The 26,129-nt window shown below is 36.3% G+C and overlaps 2 protein-coding genes across 2 annotated transcripts; both read left to right on the top strand.

Annotated features, from left to right (window-relative positions):
• The first annotated feature begins 1,080 nt into the window (after window positions 1-1,080).
• Window positions 1,081-9,979, top strand: LOC311281348 (calpain-1 catalytic subunit-like). Its single transcript, XM_084394190.1, has 14 exons — window positions 1,081-1,241; window positions 1,533-1,794; window positions 1,893-1,971; window positions 5,045-5,187; window positions 5,284-5,417; window positions 5,687-5,861; window positions 6,233-6,304; window positions 6,548-6,633; window positions 7,498-7,569; window positions 7,664-7,858; window positions 8,012-8,040; window positions 8,135-8,301; window positions 9,131-9,336; window positions 9,652-9,979. The coding sequence occupies exons 2-14, from the start codon at window positions 1,567-1,569 to the stop codon at window positions 9,689-9,691; spliced, it is 1,626 nt and encodes a 541-aa protein (XP_084250316.1). The 5' UTR covers window positions 1,081-1,241; window positions 1,533-1,566; the 3' UTR covers window positions 9,692-9,979.
• Window positions 9,980-14,449: 4,470 nt separating this feature from the next.
• On the top strand, window positions 14,450-24,416 carry LOC311281057 (calpain-1 catalytic subunit-like). The gene is made up of 15 exons (XM_084393697.1): window positions 14,450-14,567; window positions 15,381-15,632; window positions 15,785-15,857; window positions 16,173-16,291; window positions 16,414-16,547; window positions 16,675-16,849; window positions 18,665-18,739; window positions 21,545-21,630; window positions 21,796-21,870; window positions 22,081-22,241; window positions 22,589-22,755; window positions 23,117-23,128; window positions 23,230-23,438; window positions 23,518-23,565; window positions 24,175-24,416. Exons 2-14 carry the CDS (start codon window positions 15,402-15,404, stop codon window positions 23,540-23,542), a joined length of 1,542 nt encoding a protein of 513 aa, XP_084249823.1. The 5' UTR covers window positions 14,450-14,567; window positions 15,381-15,401; the 3' UTR covers window positions 23,543-23,565; window positions 24,175-24,416.
• Window positions 24,417-26,129: the final 1,713 nt, after the last annotated feature.

The raw sequence follows: 26,129 nt of genomic DNA, 5'->3' as shown, positions 1-26,129 counted from the left end.
CGTAGACAATTTCACATGCATGAAACCTAATTCACGAACACACACAAAATTCACGTGCGTGAAAAATAAAATAAAAAAATTCTCCAAAAGCAATTCACATGAAAAATAGATATTAATAAAATACATTTCACAAATGCAAAACACAATTCGTAGATATACAACTATGCCCAAAACCCTGTACGAGTTTTTTTTAATTATTATTTTTTTTTAATAATGCTTTATTTGAACATTCAATTAACAGTGTGAAACAACATAATTAGAACACTAAAATAATTATTAAGGCAACAATATAAAGAATATAAAAAAAAAACACTTCAACAACATCATAGCACAAAAAAAAAAACAGACAATGAGATAAACAAGAATGAAAAGAAAAAGAGAAAAAAAGGAAAGAGAGCATTACTTAAATGCAAAGAAATCTAAACATTTAATAAGGTGAAAAGTTTGTAGTTCTTGCAAATTGTACATGTTCTGAGTGCTTTTGGGTTCAGAGAGGGAGAAATTGTAATCAAGTACTGTTTTATCTCATGGTTTACAATTTGAGAACTTACATTTGTGAATATAAAATCTACATAGGAAAATAATTAGATTTATTATAAAGCAGGCATTTGAATCCGCTTAAAAAAAATCCCAAAATAACAGTTTTGGGATTCATAGAGAAACTAAGGTCTATTATCTGTGTTGTTGTTGTTGTTGTTGTATTGCCTGATGGAAATGTCACAACTGTGAAACATTTGATAATTACATATGTACATTTTGTTATGTAAGAACTTACATTCTGTTAAAACCATGATTCTTTTGAGTAAAAATGCAAGATATTTTTTTTATCTACTTAAGTCAGTCTTTCAGTGAGATTAAGTTTGGAATGTTGTAGTTCTGAAGCATGACATTTCATGGGTGTGACAAGCTTTTCAAGTCTTCTGAATGGCAAGAATCTAAACAAAAGAAGAGTGTGGGATGTCATGGCAAAAAAAAGAAAGAAAAAAATGAATATTCTACAGGTGTGGAGTATAAAACCAGATGCACTGGGTGATAAAGCACTGTTTTATGCTACCTTCCTGACCAACCAGATTTTTACACTGAATGGCAAGAATCTAAACAAGATAAGGGTGTGGGATGTCATGAAAAAAAAGAAGAAAAAAAAAGAAAAAAAAATCTACAGGTGTGGAGTATAAAACCAGATGCACTGGGTGAGAAAGCACTGTTTTATGCTAACTTCCTGACCAACCAGATTTTTACAGGTAAAATGCATATTCTCCTTTTTGATGAATGTATTAATTTTATCTATTGCATTTAATATATTTTTTATAATTAATTCTGCAAAAGAAATATTTTGTTAAAACTTGATTAACAACTGAACAATGCTGGACAAACCTTAAAAGATGTGGTTTTAGTTTTTGTTACTGATACTTGAGTATTAGCTATAACACATGGGACAGATGAGTTGTACAGGGACAGGATAATATGAAATTAGAAAGTAATTTAAGTAAAAAACTTAAATATCAAATATGAGACCTTTTTTGTGTTTGTAGTTTGTATTTAGAGAAAGACTTTTCCGAGTGAAAAATGCCTCCTCCCCATGAGCGCCACGACTACACAACGGATCATGATGTGGGTTCGCCGACTAATCCTAAGGCGTTCCTGGGTCAGAACTATCAGAAGCTGCTCCAACAATCTCTCAGTCGAAAAAAGCTGTACATTGATGAGTTGTTTCCTCCAAACAGCAGCTCTATTGGCACTCTGGATAAAGAAGCTGATCTGGACTACAAAAACATCAAGTGGAAAAGGCCATCCGTATGTAAACAATGTTCATTAAAATGATAAATTATATCTCTCTCTCTTCATATCCATGGTATGAATATAAGAATACTTTGATCATTTTGTCTAAACAGGAATTAGTGTCACCTAATACACCTTTCTTCACTGTTGATGGAACATCCAGGTTTGACTACAAACAAGGGTCCAAATTAGGTAAGTCTGGGTTTATTTCAATACAGTTCGGCTCATAAATGAAAAATGTGATAAAAAAATGCATAAACTTTAACGTTCATAGTTCAGGGAACCAGCCAACGTTCAACGCAACTTTAAAGTCCCCATGAATTCCGGCTGTTGTTATCTATTAGCTAGTGTGCTCCAAAACAATGACAAAATTTGCATTTAGAAGATATAAGCGTTCAAAACTTACAGTCTCTCACTTCCACCATATGGATCAATGATTTTGATGACATCACTCTGCACTTCAGCTTCTCATCAGATTTTCTGTCCAATCAAATGCTCTCTAGAAACCGAAGCGTACCGCCCCCTACACTATAAATAGTCACTGAAGCTGTGGCTGAAATCATTAACTTTTTCACACAATTACTATTTTCTAAATGGCGAATGGCACATAGTGCACTGTATAGGGGATAGGGAACGATTCATACAGTGTAAATAGGCTTTCCACTGGGGCGAATGAAGTCTGATTTCATGTTAGAGTCCCGCGAACTGCCGCAGCTCCGGTCCATAGACACGATAGCACAGAGTGGATCATATGCGCGAGTCAGCAAAGACCACAAAACGTATCGAACCCATTTGAATCCTGCACAGAATGCTGTATTGTAAAGTGATATGAAGAAACGGTTAGGGATTAGGAGGAAACTGCGGCTTTACCGAGCTCAACAGCTCTGGCCGTGCTGTGATATAAACAAAATGCTATTGGCTATTTGAACCCTCTGGGGTCTGAGGTGATTTCTGGGCCCTGAATGTGTTCTGATATGCATTTGTGCTTATTTCTGTTACTTGTGACATTTTCATGGCTAAAGTCTGATTCAGCACAAACTCTGCTACAATAATATGTCAGCAGCATGTATGTAAAAGCTTGTAGTTTTGAGATAATGACGTTTATGCGTGGTTTGTGAAAAAACTAAACAAAAAGTCACTGAAATAAGGTAATGAAACCCATACTGATTATTTCTTCACAAGACGTTTGAAAAATTGTATCACGTAGCCTAGAATATTTGCTTCAAAACTAAGTGAAAATCCTGTGTACTCATTCAGATAAAAAAAAATTAAGGAACATTTTTATTTGTTTTGTGTGAGAAAGCTTTATGCGAGGATAAGTGAATCATCCTGAATATTGATGTGTTTCACACCTGAGAAAGACAAAAATCCTCCCATAATGGCCCTATCAGGTGAGACTGAGGGAACTATAAACAAAGAATGAGGAGAGATTTAAAAAAAAGAATGGCTTTTATTTTTATTTTCAACACAACATAATCCAAAGATACAGTCAAGTCGAGTCACCTTTATTTATAGCACTTTTTACAATACAGATTGTATCAGAGCAGCTTCACAGTGATAACATGAAAATACAAAAAAAAAAAAAAGTTTGTTTCTAAAAGACAATTGCATCATCTTCCACCTTAAGGCAGATCAATAATATTGTTGAATATTAAATGTCCCCAACTTTGCAAGCCAAAATGCAAGGCAACTGTGTCAAGAAACCAAAACTCCATCAGGTGACAGAATGAGAAAAAAACTTGGGAGAACCCAGGCTCAGTCGGGGTCCAGTTCTCCTCTGGCCAACGAGCGAACAGTGTATGATTATGATTCAGGCAGCATTAAAGGTCAGAAGTCAGATCATTCCGAATATTATCCAGTTCCATCTGGGTGGAAGACGGAGTCATCACATCGGTATGGAGATGAGTTTGTTGAGGATCAGTGCCAATGGCTGTCGTGTCGATGAGGCCTTCACAGGGCTGATGAGGCTGGCACTTCAGGGATGCGTTGTGGATGGGTCCAGGCGCAGGTCCAGCATCTGTTCTGGATACGGCCCGGATCCGGCTGACTTTAGTAAACCTCGTAATAAACAGAAATACTAACATTAGCGTATATGCCATTCGTCTTATGATGTAACGAGTACATCAGGCGTTATAGGAAGTGTCCCCAGTTCCAGCTGACCTAATCTATGCTGCCTAATAATCAATTCACTTATTTGAATAATGGAAATGTAATGTTCTATATGAATACCAGGCAAAATATGTGTTTTTAGTCTAGATTTAAACTAGAATGTGTGTGAACAGAATGTGTCTGCTTCCCGGACAATGTTAGGAAGACTGTTCCAAAGTTTTGGTGCTAATAGGAAAAGGATCTGCCGCCAGCAGTCGATTTGGATATTCTAGATATTACCAACTGGACGGAATTGAGAGATCGCCGTAGACGTGAAGGACTATAATGCGTTAAGAGCTCGCTCAAGTACTGGGGAGCTAAACCATTTAGTGCTTTGCAAGTAATGCAAATTACTTTTATATTTGTGGTACACCATATTGAACTTTTGATCGATATCTATAATGAGAGCAGTCCCAGTACTATGGTATGATCTAAATTCTGACTGAAAATCCTCACCGATACCATTTCTTTTTACAAAAAAAAAAAAAAAACACATTATTGAACACACTGATCTTAACACAGAGACTTGAACAGTCACATAACTTTGTGCCATTCCTGAAACATGGTACATACCTGTCATTTTCAAGGTGTTTGATTTTTCATTTTAACCATGTTCATGTACAGACTCATGTGAATGTTTAAGTCAGCAGGACTCAGTGGCATCTGGTCCCTGTATAAAAAAAAACAAAAAAACAACAACCTGTGTCCATGCTGATATCAAAAGATACTATAGGGCTGCACGATTTTGGGAATACATTTTAGATTTTTCTGGTTAAAAATTGCGATTTAAAATTTGACAAGGTGACATAGATGATGATAAACTACACACAGGTGATACTGATGACCAGATAATAACTGTGAAGACAGGTAGACAAGTCCAATGAAAACAAAACTAAACAGAACACAACTGTGACAATACCATCAGGCCTGGTCCTCTCTCGTCTTCCTCTGTTCTCCGTGGGACTCGAAACTGGTGTGGCGTCACTCGTGCCACTGGCCTCACTCCATTCCCACAGCTCTCGGCCTCGCCCTGCTCACCACATAAATATACCATACGTTGTTACATTTGTTACATTGTTACATCTATTTAGATATGCACATTTTTATTTGTATTTAGGAAACTGTTGGTTTTTGGCTTCAATTGGGGCTTTAACCTCGAGAGATGAGAAGACATCGAATACGACGAAAGATATAATAAACCAAGTCATTCCAGCTGATCAGTCATTCAGCATCAATTATGCTGGGATATTTCACTTCAGGGTGAGCTAAATTAGATAATTCAATGTTAATGAATCTTTGAAGGAATTTCCCTATTTTTAGCCCTTTATCTTTCCCTCTCTGTAATTTATCTTACAGTTCTGGCGGTTTGGTAAATGGATTGACGTTGTCGTTGATGATCTACTTCCAACAATCGATGACAATCTCATTTTTGTTCATTCAAAAACATCTAATGAGTTTTGGCCTGCTTTACTGGAGAAGGCTTATGCAAAGTAGGTGGCAGTAGATGCTTTGAAATAAACACTGAATCAATTTAATTATTGTTTCTTGTCTCAAAGATATTGGTTGGTGAATGGATGCATGATCTTTCCTTTGATTTGTCTCTCTTCATGGATTTGTATGTTGTTGTGTGGAGTAAGATTTTAAAGTGTTCAGTTATAGTACATTTGTAAACAGGGCATATTACATCATATTCATTAAATCATGTCTGTGACATTGTAGTATTTACGTTCCACCAAAAAAATGGTTCTTGCCTTGACAGGGTGTGCGGATCTTATGCGGACCTGGATGGTGGATTCATATCTGAGGCCCTGATGGACTTCACTGGTGGGGTGCACATTCAGTTTGTGCTGAATGAAGCTCCTTCTTATCTGTGGAACATTATGGACCGTGCAGCCAAGTCAAAAACCCTTATGGGCTGTGCTACGTACCAAGGGGTAAGACCTTACTGTACACTTACTGTACTACTTAGAAGTGTTTCAAGGACTGAAAAAAATCATGGTTTACAAAAGACACATGTATATAAACTTAAGTCATTATTTACTCATGTTGTTCCAAACTCATAAGACTTACGTTCATCTTTAGAACACAAATTACGATATTTTTTAATATGTTTACACTTCAAAAAGTCAACGCAAAAGGCAAAATGGACGGTTTAATTCACGTGTTCTAAATACTCCATTTTATGAAAGTCCTTCCATGGACTGAAACTCATAAAATGATTCATAATTATGTATGTGATCTGCTGTGTACTGATGTATAATGTTAACAGTATAAACATTATTGATGTGTGTAATCTTGATTTTAGGAATCACGTGAAGCTGTGTCATCCAATGGCATAGTTGGGGGTCATGCTTACACTGTGACAGGGGTTTCCAAGGTAAGACCACAGAAAATCAATTCTCATTGTTACAAAGCAATCAAATACCAGCAGTGATGGACATTCGTTTCAGACGTCCATGTGCTTTTTTAGGTTTATTCCTAAACCCATACCATCTTCCAGATTATGCATGCATGACCTTTTGTACTTTTTTTTGTATGTTAACACCCCCTCTAAATTATTTATGTATAAGCTATTAGATGCCCTCTTAAATGTTTTAGAGGCATCACTCTTGGTTTTCAGGTGATGAGTAAAGGAAAACCAGTTCATCTGGTGAGAGTGTTAAACCCATGGGGAGAGACTGAGTGGATTGGAGACTGGAGTGACGGGTAAGTGTTGCTTATTGTGTAACAGATTTAGTATTTTATTCTTTATTGACAAACTTGCATATCGTCGCTGTCGGCCGGAATCCTGGTATCTCTATATTTAGCATCAGCATTTGTATTACTTAAGAAACACAATATATATGTCTTAGTCTAGCATTTGTGATCAAGCCATTTCCATTTCTGCCTTAAATTGCCTGTGTGTGTGCGTGTGCGTGTGCGTAGCACTTCATCTTTAATAACATGAGATTTTGTCCAAATGACTTAAAAACGGAGTGCCCACCAAGCTACAATACAATAAACTTTATAAATTTATAAGTTGATGAAAACATAATGCGATGCACTTACTGCACAAAACAATGTCAATAGACAAAGCCACAATATTAACTTTGACAACGCAGTGTTTAATTATTTAAAAAATTACTGTGTTTTTGGAGATATGAGGTTTCTGCCCAACAGCAACAATATATATATACTGTATATGTGTTAGGTAATGCATCAATAAGATTACTTTTTCAAGCAACTAGTGAAGTAATGCATTATTTCAAATTTACAGCAAAATATTTTGTTTTCCAATTAGAAGTAACCAATTAGAAAAGTACCAAAATGCATTACTTACAATAAAAAGTAACTAACACAATAACTTTTTTAGGAAGTAACGCAATATTGTAATGCATTACTCTTAAAGGTAACTTTGTCCTATCACCTCACATTCACGTACTTAAATGGTTGTTTGCTATATATATCATAGGGTTACATCATATATCATATATATCATTCTATACATATAATAGGGTTGCTGTGATGCTGGTATGTATGGCACATCAAAGCCAATATATTTTGTGTGTATACTGTACATAATTCTTTCAGATCATCTTTGTGGAACACAGTGAGTGTGGAGGACCGCAAGTGGCGTGAAAAACTTGACAATGGGGAGTTCTGGTTAGTATTAATCATGTTGTAATATATGACACCTTAATTTACAATGTATGAATCGCATATTGGGTATTATTTACTCAGGATCATTGTTTTACAGGATGCCAATGAAAGATTTCACCAAAAACTTTGAAAGCCTGGATATCTGCTGTTTCTGTCCTGATTTTCTGGATAGATCTCCTGGATGTCACTGGAAATCACAACGCAATTTTGGCAAATGGATTGCTGGGACTACAGCTGGTGGTTCCATGGACAATATAGGTGTACATGTGTATAAAATAAATGATGATATACTGTACTTTATGCTATGAACAAAACATTATGTGCAAATGTTGGTTTCAGTAATGACTCTTTTCTCACACACTTTATGGAGTTGTTTTCACCTTCACATTCTGTTTTTGTACAGATTTCACTGGCTGATATTTCAAACTTGAAATGCATATTTGAGCATAATTACGATTAATTTCCACATACAAAGTGTGCAGATGATTATTATTAAACATCCCTGAACATCTGGATTTGATTTATAAAAAGTCCTGTGCACAAGCTTAACTATTTTGTTGTGTTGTAGAGACTTTTTGGAAAAACCCTCAGTTTCGTGTGAGGATTGAGGAGCTTAGTGAGGACTGTACACATGAAGAGGGTGCTGAAAACATACTGGTGTCTCTCATGCAGAACCACGAGAAGAGAAACAGAAGTAGCCAAAACAACTACATGATTGGTTTCTATGTTTATAAGGTTAGTATTGACAGATGTAGCTCTGCATGTAGTTAGGGGAGGGTTGTAACACTTTTTTTTAACATCTGTAACTTTTTTACAGTGTTGTTTTACATAAGGCTACAATTCCCTAATTTTCATATAGGAATTTACAATATATTCTGTAACCTCGGGAGAATGATGGTCATGATCATGATTTTACTCCTGTAGTTATTTATATTACATTATATTAAATATTATAAATATTTATATTTATTTATATTTATAGAAACTGAGGGTACGTTTACACGACAATGATGTACTAAAAATGGAAATGTTTTTACTTTGCTTTTTTCCGCATACATATGACAACTTTGTCGATCCGCAAAAACGGCTAAAAATGCTGCATTATGCACGCCAGGCCAATAGTTGGTGATGTCACTTTGTAAAAAAATATTACTCGCCTATATACTGAACACGCAATACGTATTCGCATGACGTCAACGTTTTCACAAATTCACATTTTTGTTGTCTGAACAGAGACGATAAATGTAACATTTTCATAAATTTGCACTTTGAAACACGATTTCAAAAGCTTGCATTTTCAGGCCGCCAATGCGCTTTTAACGTGTAAATGAACGGCTAAAACACATTAAAAAAATAGTTTTTTAGTTGAAACCGGTGTCGTGTATACAGTCCCTATATAAAACAAATATAGATTGTGTGTTTAGATGTTTCTTTATGCTTTTTATTTAACTGTTTTATCAAACTTTTTTTGTACTTTTGCAGATACAGATACTCACTAATATTTGACCAGGCCTTTATATATATATAAACTAAATACAGTATTGATTTATTCTTGCATTCTTAGATGAGAGGTCAGAGTGGGAAGTTCTCAGCTGAGTTCTTCAAAGACAAAACACCTGTGGTAATAAAGTCTTTCGAGAGTTTGAGAGAGGTGATGGAGTTTTTCTGGCTGGAGCCAGGAGAGTACCTGATTGTACCGTGCACCGAGAAAGCTGGTCAATCGGCCTCCTTCGTCCTGTCTATATTTTCAAAGCATGAGACACACTTTGAGTAAGTTGTGGTGCAGTCTAAAGTTTATTGTTAATTTTGAAAGTGACAAAAGCAAAGACAAACCAGGGCAACAAACACATACACTCAAATATCATGTTAAGGCTTATTTGTGTGAATAACAACCATTAAATGAATAAAATACAACATTGATGTGCATTACATACATACAATTTTCAATCTTTTTAGGCACACATGATATAGAAATGTATGCAGTAGAAAATGTTTGGTATACAAAGTTAATTTTATGAATTCAGTGATTCGTATCCTGGGATTTTTCCAGTTAGCTTCTGTCATCTAAAGTTCTTTTCCCATCAGATACATTGAAGAGACTGAGGAGAATGAAGACGATCCCTGATGAGAGTGAACCTGTCACACAAAATTGCTTCTTGGAGAAATAAGTCAACATATACTTTTTCTTTGTTTATTCATGCTCAGTTCAGAATGGGTATCAAGTGTAAATGATTTTCTGTTTTTCTTTCTCCCCTTTATGTAATCACTTTTGACATCACATAACTAAAGCTAATGTATTCTCTGATTAGTGCTTGATTTACTGTGTAGTTATATACTTTTCGGTAACACTTTATGGTTACACTTTATTTTAAGGTGTCATTGTTACAATGTAATTATACATTTAAGTACTGAGTAATATTAATTAACTCTAAGTACTTATTGTAGGGTTAGGGTAGGATTAGGATTTGGTTGAGGGTTAGTTGCACGTAATTATGCATAATTTACTGTTATTATTATGGCAAGTACATGTAACATTATGTAACATGGACACTGTAAAATAAAGTGTTACCCACTTTATTTTACAGTGTCCTTGTTACACGTTATGTAGTTATAGTAATAACTATAAAATATGCATAATTACATGCAACTAGCCCTAAACCAAACCTCTATCCTGATCCTATAGTAAGTACATGCTGTTAATTATTATTACTCAGTACTTAAAATAATTACACTGTAACATGGACACCTTAAAATAAAGTGTAACCTATTTTTGCCCAAGAAATTGATTTGTTATTGGTGTACTATTACTTACCTGGTAATAAATATATAAATGTTATATACATTTTATGTCGTTTTATTTATTTGTATTTATCTATTTTAACATTTACAATGTTATTTTGATATTTGTTGGAAATGTTACAATATATACATTTTATTTGTATTGTAAACTGGCTGAGGTTGCTATGGGATTTTGAAATTAATTAGTAATAATTAGGCCTAATCCAATATGAGTAATTAGTACAGTAATCTAATTACACTGTTGAGGATGTAATTAGCTTGTAATTAATTAATTAGTTTTTTTGGAGTAACTTCCTCAACACTGGATATTTCTTAGTTAAAAGCTATAGCAATATATACCAATAAATGGGCATAAGATTAATAATGAATGTCTACATATTGTGAATGAATTTAATAAACTTAGCTTTCCTGGTAGCCTTAATAATAATTTTGTACTGTACAAGTGAGATATTGGCAGAAGCTCATACATTAAGTAGCCTATAGCCTATATACCTTGGCATTTACTATAACCTTGTATCGTAAATATCATTCATCAATGCAATGAATAATTGGACCTTTATATTTTTGGACTGAGTGGAATTTGCAGACGGTCCCTTTAGCAGCCTAGGCGAATATCAAACCCAAAACTAACTTTACTGCACTCCCGGACCGGTTGCTTCCCACTACAAATGCAAAGGCAAATGCAAATGACCCCCCACCCCCGGATAGACAGACAGATAGATAATCTATAATCCATTTTCTATAATCTAATAGGATTCAACTGAATGGCAACCATGTATAGCTCATAATAATGAATAAAATAAAATAAATAATGAAATTGTGCACATGCAGCTGATTAACTGCTATACTTCTGAAGTTTTTTTTTTTAAATATTACATTTAGTTTTTGCTGGTAAATGAATTAATTGTGATTATTTATTTATTGTTATTAATTATTTTATTATGTGGGTATTGTGTTTTAGTATATAAACGTGACTAAAGCTGTATGATCGTGACTAAACAACGCCCCTCAGGATTTAAACACAAAAGTTTGCACATTTGGATAAATAAAAGATTGATGTATTCTCATATGTTTACTTAAATTTGATTTTATATGTGTACGTTATTTAGCACCCCTCTCCAGAACATAGGAAAATTAGCGTTTTGGATTTTTATTACAATTTGACGTTTTGAAGCGCTGACTTTTTAGTGACGTCATTACGTAATCCCCGCGGACCCGTCCTGCTGCCACAGTCAGAGTCAGTGCGCTGTTTCACATCAGATACAGAGCAGCACCGCCACCGCGAGCCCGAGAGAGAGAGAGAGAGAGAGAGAGAGAGAGACAGGTATGTGTTACAGAGATGCTCACAAGACTACAGAAATGAGACATATAAAGTGAACGGTGAAGTCAATATTAGTTGAGGGAGTGTTTTAATGCTTGGAAGTAAGCATGCTAGTGTTTTGTTGACGTTAGTTTTATGGATATTCAGTTTTAAGACCGAGCGGTGTATTTTTCCGTTAAGTGTCGTCGCGTCAGTTCAATTTAACTGTAGCCTATAAAGTTTTAGATTTTTGAGCAAAGTGGAGTTTGAACCTCCAAAAACAACAACAACGAGAATATTTTTTTACGTTTGATAATTAAATTCTATGGTTATAGTATAGGTAAATAAATATTATGCTACAAAGTTGTCACTTTTTGCTAAAATTCAAACATTCAAAAACATTTAGATTTGTGCTGAACCGACAGGTTTTGGCAGGGGTGATGTAACACTTTACAATAGGGTTGTAACATTAGTTAACTACCTTAATTAACTTGAACAGCTATTTTTATTAACTAACATTAACAAATATTAATCAATACTGTAACTAATGTATTGCTCATTATTAGTTCATGTTAGTTAATACTTTAACTAATGTTAGCTAATGAACCTAAAGTTTTACCAAAAACCTGTGAAGTGCACAAAATATGAATTTGTCAACACAAGAGTAATACTTAAACCGGCTAATTTAACTGTGGCCCAATTTCCATCATCTTTTAAACTACTTTTTGTTTTGTTTTACTCAGCACTCAATATTTCTGTCAGTATGCCAGCAATCATCATGTTGTGTGTTTCATATTTTCAGTCGCTTCTGTTCAAAGAACAGCTGTCTCCCGATTGGTTTTAAACTTTTAACCCACTGTTCCTATTCATGGAGACATGTTATGGCAATGTGGTGTAATGAAAATAATAATAATTACAAAACAACATTTGCAACGTTTTGCATCAAGATGTGTTTTCTATATATATTACCAATCATTGCCCATAACAATGATTTTGCTATTCTGTAAATCACAGGCCTAAACCTCAAGTCCTCTCTATTCTGTTTGCTCCTTATGAAACCTCTGTTTGGGGCAGTGTATCCTCTTGAGATACTGACATTTTGGGTGAGTTGCACCAATAAGGATTAAATTATGCAAAGTTTAGAGCTAATTATGGATTTGTTGAACTAGGTTTTATTTTACACCACTTAATTTTAAAGACAGTTCAACAAATTATTAACAAATGAAGGTGTCAAGGATCAACTTGGGATACCGTCTAGAGTTCTTCAAACAACACATGGAGGACTTTAAATGCCAGTTTTCTGTTTATTTTATGAAAAAATGCAAAAAATGAAAAAAAAATCCAACTTCAATATACAAAAAAAACAACAACCTTGGATCAGGTATAACAATTCAATCAGAGTACTCAGCAGATACTGCACTCACTGACACCAGTCATAGACTAACTGACCACTTCTTTGTGTGAGAATTTATAGACATGGGTACGACCGTTTCTCAGCAATAATAGCATGGGAAAGTATTAAAGATCATGAAAATGTATTAAAGAGCAAGTAACCCCATTTCCTTTAAGTTTAAATAGCACAGCACAAACTTCATTTCAACCATAATTATATAAAGTAAAATCAATAACCTCCTCAAAAATAGTTCCATCCCTTACCCACCATACTTGGTATCTCCCACCAACTACTGTGTTCACTACTCACTGCTCCTAATGTGTGTGCACAAACTTGGATGGGTTAAATGCAGAGGACAAATTCCGAGTATGGGTTGCCGTCACATCACTTCACTTTCACTTTCACTTTTTGAAAAAGATACCATGAAAATGGTGACGTCCTGCACATGCTTATTACGTGTTCAGTCTTTAGGCGCATAGTGTTTCTGGACAAAGTGACATCGCCAGCTACTGGTCTGGCATGGATAATACAAAGGTTTTAGTCATTTTTGCAGATCCATGTGGACGTGGATTGTTTTTTACAATGTTGACGTCTTTACGCAAAAATCGCAGGAAGAGCAAAAAAATTCGGGCTCGAGAAGTTCTGTAAATTTATTTCACGAGTTCACATGTTAATGAAATCTGATGTAATATTAAAATGCGTATTTGGCTTGCTGTCCGGGGGGAGGGCTCCGAGCTCGGAATTCAGCCCGACCCCAGAGTACTCCCCCCTATGAATGTATAGATCATAGGTATCTATGAGCAGACCCAGCCGAATGTGAGGTGATGGGGTGGTGGCGGGATGCTGAGAAATTAGTCATGAGACAGGAGGTAAGGGAAGGCTTTATTTATACTGGCTATTTCTTGTGCTGATTGGATGATTACCTGAACATGCTCCTCCCGAACTTTGTTACATAAAACTTCATTAATTTTCATGTATTTCTTTTTACTCAAAAAACAATGCCAGTGAACTATGCCTTTGGCCTGCCATGCCCATCGATGCGACATGAATTTTAATAGGGGTGTTGCATCAGAGAAGAAAAACACAAGAGTTTGCAAAAGAGATGCTTTGACATGCGGCCAAAACTTTTGCTGCAATGCACTTTAACGTAGACATACGCTAATGTCTTGAATTTCAGACAGGTCTAGTCTTGCTTCCAGAAATCCAATTTATTTGTTTTTTGGCAGAGGCTATTAGATGCGTGCACAATTTTCTTTGCATTTAGTGTAAATAGTGTTTTATAGTAAATAGGAAGCATTTATATAGCACTTTTATTATGTGTTGTTGTACACCGAAAAGAGCTTTACAATTATATCAGGGGTCTTTCCTCACCCACCACCAGTGTGCTGCCAAAGGGCTTTACAATCTGGATTGTAAATCCATCTGGATGATGCAACGGCAGCCACAGTGCAATAGCACCAGTGCGATCCCCACACACCAGCAATAGGCGGAGACAAGTATATTCCCTTTGTAAGGGCTCTTTCATTTAATTTGACTGTGTAAAGAACTGTAGCCATGTGCACCCATGTTGATACACAAGCACAATGCTAATAAAGATCAGAGGTGTCAAAAGTATTCACATTCATTACTCAGGTAGAAGTATAGATACTAGGGTTTAAAAAGACTTCTGTAGAAGTTGAAGTATCAACTCAAGCTTTTTACTCAAGTTAAAGTATAAAAGTACTTGTTTCAAAACTACTTAAAGTATAAAAGTAAAAGTAATGTAGGAAAAAAAATGCAATCTCTCTCTCTCTCTCTCTCTCTCTCTCTGAATCATTTGACGCGATTTGCCCCGATTTCTCCCTCGCTTACCGCATCTAGGTTTCCTTCGGAGGAGTTTTGGCGCTTCGCACAACCAAATGTGACTACAGCCTCTCACAAGTTAGAAAGACACCACAACGCCAATCAGTTTAGCGATGTGTATTCAGGAGGCGGGACTCAGATCTAAACAGTTTGTATAATTGGCCAATTTTTTTTACCACGACAAGCCGGAATGAAAACAAGCCGAAATTAAATAGGAGTAACGAGGCTATTTTTAAAATGTAAGGAGTAGAAAGTACAGATAATTGCGTGAAAATGTAAGGAGTAGAAGTAAAAAGTCGTCTGAAAAATAATTACTCCAGTAAAGTATAGATACCCCAAATTTCTACTTAAGTAAGGTAACGAAGTATTTGTACTTCATTACTTGACACCTCTGATAAAGATTACTGATACTATTGTGCCTATACATAAATTAGGTGGTGCACACTGTACAAACTGTGTTTGTATTTGTTTGTCATGCAGCAAAAGGATTCTGAGTGAAAAATGCCTCCCCCAGATGGGTGCCACCACAACCCAAATGAAGATGATGTGAATTCTCCTACCAGTCCTTTGAACTTCCTGGATCAAAACTACCAGGAGCTTCACCAGAACTGTCTCACTGAAAACACACTATACAACGATGAGTTGTTCCCTCCAGACAACAGCTCCATTGGCTTGTTTGATGATGAGCCGTCTGTGGTGGATATGTCCCAAGTTGTGTGGAAGCGGCCATCCGTATGTAAACCATACAGAATTCTCTCTATAAATATTTGATACCTTCTGCCATAATGGCTTTCACAGCTTTGCTCGAAATTACATAAAATCTCTTAAATTTATGTGTCCGTTTTTTGGTATTGAAAGAACTGCATTTAATTTTCTCTTATCAGGAATTTATGTCAGACCCTAATTTTATTGTAGACGACGTGTCCAGGTTTGACTATGCACAGGGGAGTGTATTAGGTAAGTTATTCACATACTGGATCAAATGCTATGTCTACTATACAATGTTTCTTGGGCCATTGTTGTTCTCCACTCAATATCAACTCATCATAACAATTAAACTGGTATCATCCACAATTCGTCATCGCTGTTGTGTTTATGTGTGTTTTCCCTGCCTGTCAGCTTGTTCCAGAGTACTATTATTAAAGTTTGAGTTTATATCTATAATCGGAGTCGGTTCCTGAGGAAACCACAGTGTGACAATGATGTGAAACTTGCCTAATAATATACATCATTATATTTTTATATGGACTTTTTAATTACTTATTTATTTAGGAAACTGTTGGTTTTTGGCGTCAATTGGGGCTCTGACTTTTGAGAAGGATATCATGAAACAGGTCATGCCAGCTGAACAATCATTCACCAAGGATTATGCTGGGATATTTCACTTCAGGGTGACTACAATACCTGTTCAGTTTTTCATAATCTTTTTTACATTATAATTTCTTGGGTCATATTTCCCCTTTTTGCATTTTGTTTCTATTTTATTTTTCACTGTTTGTAATATATCTTACAGTTTTGGCGATTTGGGAAATGGATTGATGTTGTTATTGATGACCAACTTCCAACTATTGATGACGAACTACTTTTTGTGTGTTCAAAAACGTCTAATGAATTTTGGCCTGCCTTACTGGAGAAAGCATATGCAAAGTGGGTATCATTCTGTCCTTTTCATTATCTTGCATGTCATCCTTCATTGATTTGCGTTGTTTAAAATGGTTTACAATATTGGTTTACTGTATGTTGAGTAGTGAATTAAAATAATCTGTCTTCACAGGGTGTGCGGGTCCTATGCTGACTTGAATGGCGGTTTCATATCTGAGGCCCTGATGGACTTTACTGGTGGGACGCATATGTATTATGAACTGAATACAGCTCCTGCTGATTTGTGGAAAATCATGGAATGTGCATTCACGTCAAAAACGCTCATAGGTTGCGGCTCTAATACAGTGGTAAGAAAGAAATGACCAAATCCTGGATCCAATCATTCATCCAGTACTTCATAACATTATCGTCACTACAAACTACACTTCTCAGTAGCGTGGTAGTAGTTTTCTAAATCAAATAGCATTTAAGTAGCGAAGCTGTTTTTTTTTATCAAGTTGTGCGGTAGCGTCCACACAAGCTACATTTTCCCAAGCATTTCTAAAGCTCAAGCTCAAATACAAATCAGAAATACAACTGCTAAGTATCACTGATGCTGGATCAGTAAGTGACAGTGACGTCTTCTTCTTCGTGTTTTACGGCGGTTGGCAACCATAGGGCCATATGATTTCATTCCCGCAATGCGAAAAACACGGGCGGAATCCAGGCATAAAAACAGAATTTACTTTATAACGCGGAATTTCACGGAATTTGTCAGATCTTGGATGAAAAGTAGGTCAGTAAACTTAAACAAAATCACAATATAGACTAGTGTCTGTGAATATTAAACTGCATAAAGACTATTTAAATAGGAATCAACCATGCATGTTCTGCGTGTCTCTGTGAATGAATGGCGCAGACACGCAGTTTCATTTAACAGACACACACACACACTGAGGCACGCATGATGCTCGCGATGTTTTCAGCCATGAGGACATGAATGCATGAACTTCATCTACACAGCCTTAAGGACATCAAAACCTAAAATAAAACTAGAAAGGTGTACAATATGGGACCTTTAAATCATTACATTTTAAATCATTGGTCATTACAATTTAATTAAACCATTAAAATGGAATCAAGAAAACTAAAAAGAAACCTATGATATTTCATAGTGCCCTAAAAATTTAATTATTGTTAAATTGTATAAGTTTCATGATTTCAATTAATTAGGCATGCTTTTTGATTACAAAAAATTAAGTTAACCATTAAAATGGGAGTATTTGGGAAAAAACAACCAAAACAAGATTGAGGAACAACCAAACCTCAATCCTTGGACTGACACATGAGAAATGTACTTAATGGAAACATGCACACACTCTCGACACCTTTGGTATAGTTTTATATAGTTATATGCTTTTATATAGTTATATGCTTTTATATAGTTTTTTTTGCCAAATTGGTTTGGAACAGTAACTGCTAGCTTAGCTCACTACATTTTCCAAGTAGCTTGCCCAACACAGCTTCATAATTTTGTTAACAACTATTGTTTGCACATATAATATATTTGTAAGGTCTTTCCAAGGAGTGTCATAAATTCAATAAAAATGATCATAGTGTTAAAAACATACATGTTGCATATAACATAAAAAAGAGCATAATTGGGTCTGACAAAATTAAAACAAATAAAATGGAGACCAGTAAATAAAACAGAGCCATAGCCTTGTGTGCAGTGCTCCAACATGTAATGCAACAGGCGACTTGAGTTTGAGTCCTCTCTCCAGTCCTGTTGCTTCCTGTCTTGCCTAATAAAGGCAAAAGCAGGCTGCATTTGTGCATTGTTGTGACTCGTTATCACATATAAATAAAATTGACTAATATGCGCAAAAGTCCAGGTAAAACCTGAGGGTTCACATACTTTTCCCTGCAACCGATTAATTAAACTCATTATATAATAGTAATAAAAAAACAATATGGGTGGATATTTGAGTATACAGTATGTAATGTTTATGTCACAAACATTTTTGATTTTAAAACTGCTTATAGAATTGTTTTCAAGTAACTTCATAGAATTAATATAAAACAGTTCTTTCACTAATTATATGTACGTGATCAGCTATGTACTATTATGTAATGTTTTTGTGTGTGTGTGTGTGTGTGTGTGTGTGTTTGTGTAACAATAGACAACACCTGAAGACAACGAGATGCTTTGTGGAATAGTTGCGCAACATGCTTACACTGTGACAGGAGTTTTTGAGGTGAGACTGCACAAGCATCCGGCCATTTCAGAGTTTTGATAAGGGAATATTTCCCACTGGAATTGAGATTCATAAACATTTTTACATTATATATACAGTGCTATGCATAAGTTTAGACACCCATGCTAAAGTTGACTAAAAATAGGAATAAAACATCATCTTTTGGAAATTGAACTTAATGCCTTCATTAAAAAAATTAGGAAAAATCCAACCTTTAAGGACACCACTTTTCTTTGTGAATGAATAATGTATCGTAAATAAATAAATGTTCTTCCTTAAAATACAGGGTGCATAAGTTTGGACACCCCTATGTTAAATTCCCATAGAGGCAGGCAGATTTTTATTTTTAAAGGCCAGTTACTTCATGGATCCAGGATACTATGCATCCTGATAAAGTTCCCTTGGCCTTTGGAATTAAAATAGCCCCACATCATCACATAGCCTTCACCATATAGAGACTGGCATGGAGTACTTTCCATAAGATCATCTCTCAATGCAAATCAAACTAGCTATTAGGCTAACTGAAATAAAACCATGCCAGTCTCTATATGGTGAAGGCTATGTGATGATGTGGGGCTATTTTAATTCCAAAGGCCAAGGGAACTTTATCAGGATGCATAGTATCCTGGATCCATGAAGTAACTGGCCTTTAAAAATAAAAATCTGCCTGCCTCTATGGGAATTTAACATTGGGGTGTCCAAACTTATGCACCCTGTATTTTAAGGAAGAACATTTATTTATTTACGATACATTATTCATTCACAAAGAAAATTGGTGTCCTTAAAGGTTGGATTTTTCCTAATTTTTTTAATTAAGGCATTAAGTTCAATTTCCAAAAGATGATTTTTTATTCCTCTTTTTAGTCAACTTTAGCATGGGTGTCTAAACTTATGCATAGCACTGTATATATATATATATACACTCACCTAAAGGATTATTAGGAACACCATACTAATACTGTGTTTGACCCCCTTTCGCCTTCAGAACTGCCTTAATTCTACGTGGCATTGATTCAACAAGGTGCTGAAAGCATTCTTTAGAAATGTTGGCCCATATTGATAGGATAGCATCTTGCAGTTGATGGAGATTTGTGGGATGCACATCCAGGGCACGAAGCTCCCATTCCACCACATCCCAAAGATGCTCTATTGGGTTGAGATCTGGTGACTGTGGGGGCCATTTTAGTACAGTGAACTCATTGTCATGTTCAAGAAACCAATTTGAAAAGATTCGAGCTTTGTGACGGTGCATTATCCTGCTGGAAGTAGCCATCAGAGGATGGGTACATGGTGGTCATAAAGGGATGGACATGGTCAGAATCAATGCTTAGGTAGGCCGTGGCATTTAAACGATGCCCAATTGGCACTAAGGGGCCTAAAGTGTGCCAAGAAAACATCCCCCACACCATTACACCACCACCACCAGCCTGCACAGTGGTAACAAGGCATGATGGATCCATGTTCTCATTCTGTTTACGCCAAATTCTGACTCTACCATCTGAATGTCTCAACATAAATCGAGACTCATCAGACCAGGCAACATTTTTCCAGTCTTCAACTGTTCAATTTTGGTGAGCTCGTGCAAATTGTAGCCTCTTTTTCCTATTTGTAGTGGAGATGAGTGGTACCCGGTGGGGTCTTCTGCTGTTGTAGCCCATCCGCCTCAAGGTTGTGCGTGTTGTGGCTTCACAAATGCTTTGCTACATACCTCGGTTGTAACGAGTGGTTATTTCAGTCAAAGTTGCTCTTCTATCAGCTTGAATCAGTCGGCCCATTCTCCTCTGACCTCTAGCATCAACAAGGCATTTTCGCCCACAGGACTGCCACATACTGGATGTTTTTCCCTTTTCACACCATTCTTTGTAAACCCTAGAAATGGTTGTGCGTGAAAATCCCAGTAACTGAGCAGATTGTGAAATACTCAGACCGGCCCGTCAGGCACCAACAACCATGCCACGCTCAAAATTGCTTAAATCACCTTTCTTTCCCATTCTGACATTCAGTTTGGAGTTCAGGAGATTGTCTTGACCAGGACCACACTCCTAAATGCATTGAAGCAACTGCCATGTGATTGGTTGATTAGATAATTGCATTAATGAGAAATTGAACAGGTGTTCCTAATAATCCTTTAGGTGAGTGTATATATATATATTTACTGTATATATATATATATATATATTTACAGGATTAACTAAAACAGATTAACAGACTGACAAAATATATATCAGGCTTCACAACAAAAGAAATTAAAATTACAAAAAGAAATTACAAAACAAAAGAAATAAAATGTTTATAATGTTGTATAGTTGGAAAACATGCCTGTGGCAACATTTCAACAAAATGATATTTTGTTGCTTGCACGTTTCGCAATGCTTTTTAAAGTAAAATGTACAGTGATTGTCGCTAAAAGCATGTTCATTTTTATCTGAATCTGGCTTTTTATTTTGCGGGTTATTGTATGTATTGCAGCAGTCTGGAAAATAAATGTCCAGGTAAGGGGTGCTAAAAAGTTAATACTCTTATCACGTTTGAAAATAATGTACCTAAACCCTATCCTACACCAAACGATAACAAATGTAAACATAAAATAAAATTGATTTTGCTGAAGCAATCATGCCATTTCAGTTTGCTTTACAATTCTTAGAGCTTTGTATGCTTGAACTGTGTGAAAATTAATCAAAGTTTTTGTTGTTTTACTGGCATTAGTGTTTATTTTAGCTATCTTTCTCCTATTTTAATTAATTTCATGCTTTTACTTTAATAAATCATTTTAAACTGACATTGATTCCTGGCTTTGTACAACAGGTAATGAGTGATGAAAATCCAGTTCATCTGGTGAGAATGTTAAACCCATGGGGCGAAGAAGAGTGGCGAGGAGACTGGAGTGATGAGTAAGAGCTGTAACAACTGTTACAGTTACAGCTTCAATTAGTTCACAGACTTGGCAGAAAGTGTACTTTGCTTCTACATGTCATTACTTGGGCATATCAAGTTCTTTTCTTTGTATTTGCTTCATGATATCACATAGCACCCATGTTTGGTTATACATTTTACAGATCACCTTTGTGGGACACAGTTTGTGAAGATGTCCGCGAAATTTGCCATGAAGTCTTAAATAATGGGGAGTTCTGGTGAGCACAACCATGTTGGGGACACCCACCGTCACACTTTTTGGAAGACGAAATGGGTTTGAGAAGAAGAGTTATTGCCCATTAACTTATATGGTCCAGGACCCCTGTCAGCTCTCCCTCAATTCAAAAACTGCAAATTACTTCTTCATATATGTAATACATCGCTTTTTGGCCGATTAACTTAGAAATACTTTTTTTTTTTTATGGCAGGATGTCAATGGAAGACTTCACCACAATTTTTGTAAGCATAGATATTTGTTGTAGCTGTCCTGATTTTCTGGATGGTTCCTCTGAATGTCACTGGACCTCCAAACGGCATTTTGGCAGATGGAATGCTGGTACTACAGCAGGTGGTGACATAATTAAGACAGGTATTATTATTCTCAATATGTAAATATGCCATCTTATTAGGAATACCTGTGAAACTGCTTGTTCAACGTAAATATCTAATCAGCCAAATACATGGCAAGAAATCAATGCATTTAGGCATGTAGAAATGGTCAAGATGATCTGCTAAGCATCAGAATGGGAAAGAAAGGTGATTTAGGTGACTTGAACGTGGCATGGTTGTTGGTGCCAGACGGGCTGGTCTGAGTATTTCAGAAACTGCTGATCTACTGGGATTTTCACGCACAACAAGTTTATAGAGAATGGTCTGAAAAAGAGAAAATATCCGGGAGATTTGCATCATGTATTTGCTTCTTTTAATGTGTTATAGAGACCTTCTGGACAAACCCTCAGTTTCGGGTGACAATCGATGAGCTTAATGAGGAATGTGCTAGTGGGCAGCGCCCTGAAAACACACTGGTGTCCCTCATGCAGAACCAAGAGAAGAGAAACAGGAATAGCCAAACTGATTATGATATTGGCTTCTATGTCTTTGAGGTCAGTATTGGCGGATGGAGCTATGCATATTTATGTATGTAATTTGTGCATTTATTAGATGCTTTTGTAAGTGACAGTGTGAGCAATTTGTCACAGAGCTGTCAATATTCATAGTGCACATTCTGCAAAATTCCTGGTTTATTAGAACCAGGTGAATTAGGTGAAATGCAAAGAAAAAGCGGATTTTGTGTGTACCTTGGTTTAAGATTGTGGAGTGCTTGTGGAAGAAATGTGCCTTCAGCTGCTTTTCGAAAGTTGTAATAATCTCTGCACTTTCAATGAAATGTAGTGGTTTATGTATTATCTGCAATATCCCTGTCATGATCACTGTTTTACCTTTTTTCCCCTTTTACATTTACAGATACCATTAGAGGCAAGTGAAAAAATTATACAAATATTATACTCATATTGTCCTTTTATGAAGAGATTCAGTCCTTTTTTTAACCAAAGACACATTTTATTATTCTCTTTTAGATGAGAAGTCAGAGTGGGAGGTTTTCATCTGAGTTCTTCATTGAGAGAGAGCCTGTGGCACAGAGTGATGGTTTAGTATGGTTCAGAGAGGTTATGAAATTCATCAGACTGGAGCCAGGAGAGTACCTGATTGTACCGTGCACGGAGAATCCTGGTGAAACCGCATCCTTCGTCTTGTCTATTTTCTCAAAGAATGAGACACACTTTGAGTAAGTTATGAGAAAGAAACCTGAAAAAAGCCTGAATAAATTACAGCTCTGTGATCTAAAGTTCTTCTCTTTCCAACAGACATATTCAGGAGACTTCAGAGTAGAATGGAGACATGTCTTGATGAGGGTGAGGTAAACCCTTTGTTGTCTGCTGTCTTTATGCTTATTTTCCTTTCAATTCTTAAAAAAAGTAGAATTTATAGTTTTTATGAATTATTCTATTCAACCAAGAAATTGTTTTACCTTTATTTGACACACTGTTTTTCAATTTTAAAGTAAGTGTCATCTGTTGGGTGGATGATGTACAACAGTAGTTGTTGCTGGTTTTTTTTATTTTTATTTGCCTGTATTAATGATTGATCAGTTATGTTAGCATACAATATTAGATGCCATAAGGGGAAAGAAGAAAGACTTGTTTCATTTATAACAAATGATTGTAATCCTGTCAGAATAAGACTTGAATGGGAAAGCTGTAAAAACATATGAATGAAAGTGTGGCTTGATATCTGTCATGTGTCAGTGCATGTTTGGACTTTCAGTTTGTGTTTTGATTGGTTCCTGTTGTCCTTTGTTCTTTTCCTGCCATTACTTCGTTTCTATGGTTACTATCATTATGAGTTCATTAGTCCCAGCTGTGTATGATTAATTATCTAATTTGTTTGCTATTTAAAATGCACCCTTTCTTTCAGTCTTTGTCTGATTGCTGTTGTGTTTATCTGTTTCCCCTACCTGTTAGCTTGTTCCAGAGAACTATTATTAAAGTTTGAATCTATAATCGGAGTCTTCAGTCGGTTCCAGAGGAAACCAGAGTGTGACAATATCAACAAGTGCATGTAATAATTCTTATTCGTATTATTGTATACTGCTGCAGAAGGGGCTAATATGGAATGTATAAATGCATGAAAAAGCTCCCATATATTTCTTTAATATTGTTCTTTAAAGAAACAGTATATATGCAATAAAAATCAGTAAATCTTCAGAAATTAATTGCCAGCTTCTTTCTGAAAATGGTGATAGAATTTATAATTTAATGAAACCAAATAAGTAAAAAATATAAATCTGGCATCCAGGTTCTCTTAGAGTGATGGCAACAAGGTAACTAAGAAGACCTCACCCCTAAAACAGAATGTGCTACTGAGATTCTGGTGACATCCAGCCGGTAGTAACGCACAAAGGTATGAGGAGAAGCCCAACTGGCAGCAGATCAGATGTCCTGCAGTTACACTCTCCTAAACAAAGCCCAAGAGGCGGCTAAGCCCCTCGTGGAATGAGCTCTAATGTCCCCTGGGGGCTGCACTCCCTTTGATTCATATGCCAAAGCTATAGCATCCACAAGTCAATGTGAGAGGCATTGCTTAGATATGGGACTCCCTCTGTGAGGAGCTGGTCGCTCTTCCGGAAAGCACTGGTCCTGGCCATATATGTCTGTAAGGCATGGACAGGACACAGAGCATTCAGCCTCTGATCCTCCATGGAGGAAAAAGGTGGAGGGTGAAATGTAAATCCAACCACACTGTGTACATGCAGAGATCGCGAGAAGCGAATGTCAACTGGAGAACTGCAGCGCTTGCAGGCGCTAAAACTTGCTCAAGCAAGGCTAGCTTATAAATATTTTGGCGATGAGCCTAAATGAATGTTAGCTGGCTTAAACAGTTACTTGACCTGCTCCCTTTCAATGTCTGGGGAATATAAATGTCTATTTTTAACAGCTAACAACTAGCTCTTAGCAGCTCAATATTTTCCTGACCCCATGATGACCCCTGTCCACAGTGTCAGAACTGGACCATGGAGCAATGGAAGAAAGTTGCCTGGTCTGGCGAATCACGTATTAGATCAGGGGGATGGCCTGGTGCGTGTGAGTGTGAGTTGTTTACCAGGGGAGGATGGCAGCCAGATCCACTATGGGAAGAAGGCAGGCCGAAGGATTCAGTGTTGTGCTCTGGGCAATGTTCTACTGGGAAATCTTTGCTTCCTGGCATTCATGTGGATGTTACTTGACACGTACCACCTACCTAAACATTGTTGCAGATTACACAGGCTACACCCCTTCATGACAGTGGTGTTCCCTGCCCTGATAGCATTGGCCTCTTTCAGCAGGATAATGCACCCTGCCACACTGCAAAAATAAATTAAGGAATGGTTTGAGGAACATGACAAAGGGTTCAAGATGTTGCCTTGGCCTCCAAATTCCCCAGATCTCGTTCCGATTGAGCATCAATGGGATGTGCTGGACTAACAAATCGGATCAATGGTAGCCCCACCTCACAACTTGCAGGACTTAAAGGATCTGCTGCTAATGTTTTGATGCTAGATACCACAGGACATGTTCAGAGGTCTTGCCTCGACAAATTATAACTGTTTTGGGCATTTTCAGCTGAAATTAACATGGCAGTAAAACTACTTTTATTAATTTTCCCACAAATTTTCCCACAATTCCTTGCAAACTTACCTACATTTTGATGTTTGTATCACATAACCAGCTCCATATGGTTTCTCACGTAAATTTTCGGTAGAGCACCTGATACAGCATTGCACTTGAGTACTTTAGTCAGAAAAAAAAGCTCAAATATTTGTAGAAACAAGCTAAACTGGTGATGTTGCTTCAGTAAATGTGTTTTTATCTCTCGTTTACTTTGTTAACAATATCGGTTAGGTATTCTAATAGTACTGTGCACTGACTTGACATTTCAC

Source organism: Rutilus rutilus (genome assembly GCF_951802725.1).
Source record: "Rutilus rutilus genome assembly, chromosome: 21".
NCBI classification, from domain to species: domain Eukaryota; kingdom Metazoa; phylum Chordata; class Actinopteri; order Cypriniformes; family Leuciscidae; genus Rutilus; species Rutilus rutilus.
Note: the sequence above shows the minus strand (reverse complement) of the source record. Positions and strands in the feature narration are given on the sequence as shown.

Coding starts and splice junctions, on each gene's coding strand:
- LOC311281348 (XM_084394190.1), top strand. CDS start 1,567: ATGCCTCCTCCCCATGAGCGCCACGACTACACAACGGATCATGATGTG. Junction 5,418..5,686: donor CTGGAGAAGGCTTATGCAAA/GTAGGTGGCAGT, acceptor TTGCCTTGACAG/GGTGTGCGGATCTTATGCGG. Junction 5,862..6,232: donor GCTGTGCTACGTACCAAGGG/GTAAGACCTTAC, acceptor TCTTGATTTTAG/GAATCACGTGAAGCTGTGTC.
- LOC311281057 (XM_084393697.1), top strand. CDS start 15,402: ATGCCTCCCCCAGATGGGTGCCACCACAACCCAAATGAAGATGATGTG. Junction 16,548..16,674: donor CTGGAGAAAGCATATGCAAA/GTGGGTATCATT, acceptor CTGTCTTCACAG/GGTGTGCGGGTCCTATGCTG. Junction 21,631..21,795: donor CGAGGAGACTGGAGTGATGA/GTAAGAGCTGTA, acceptor TACATTTTACAG/ATCACCTTTGTGGGACACAG.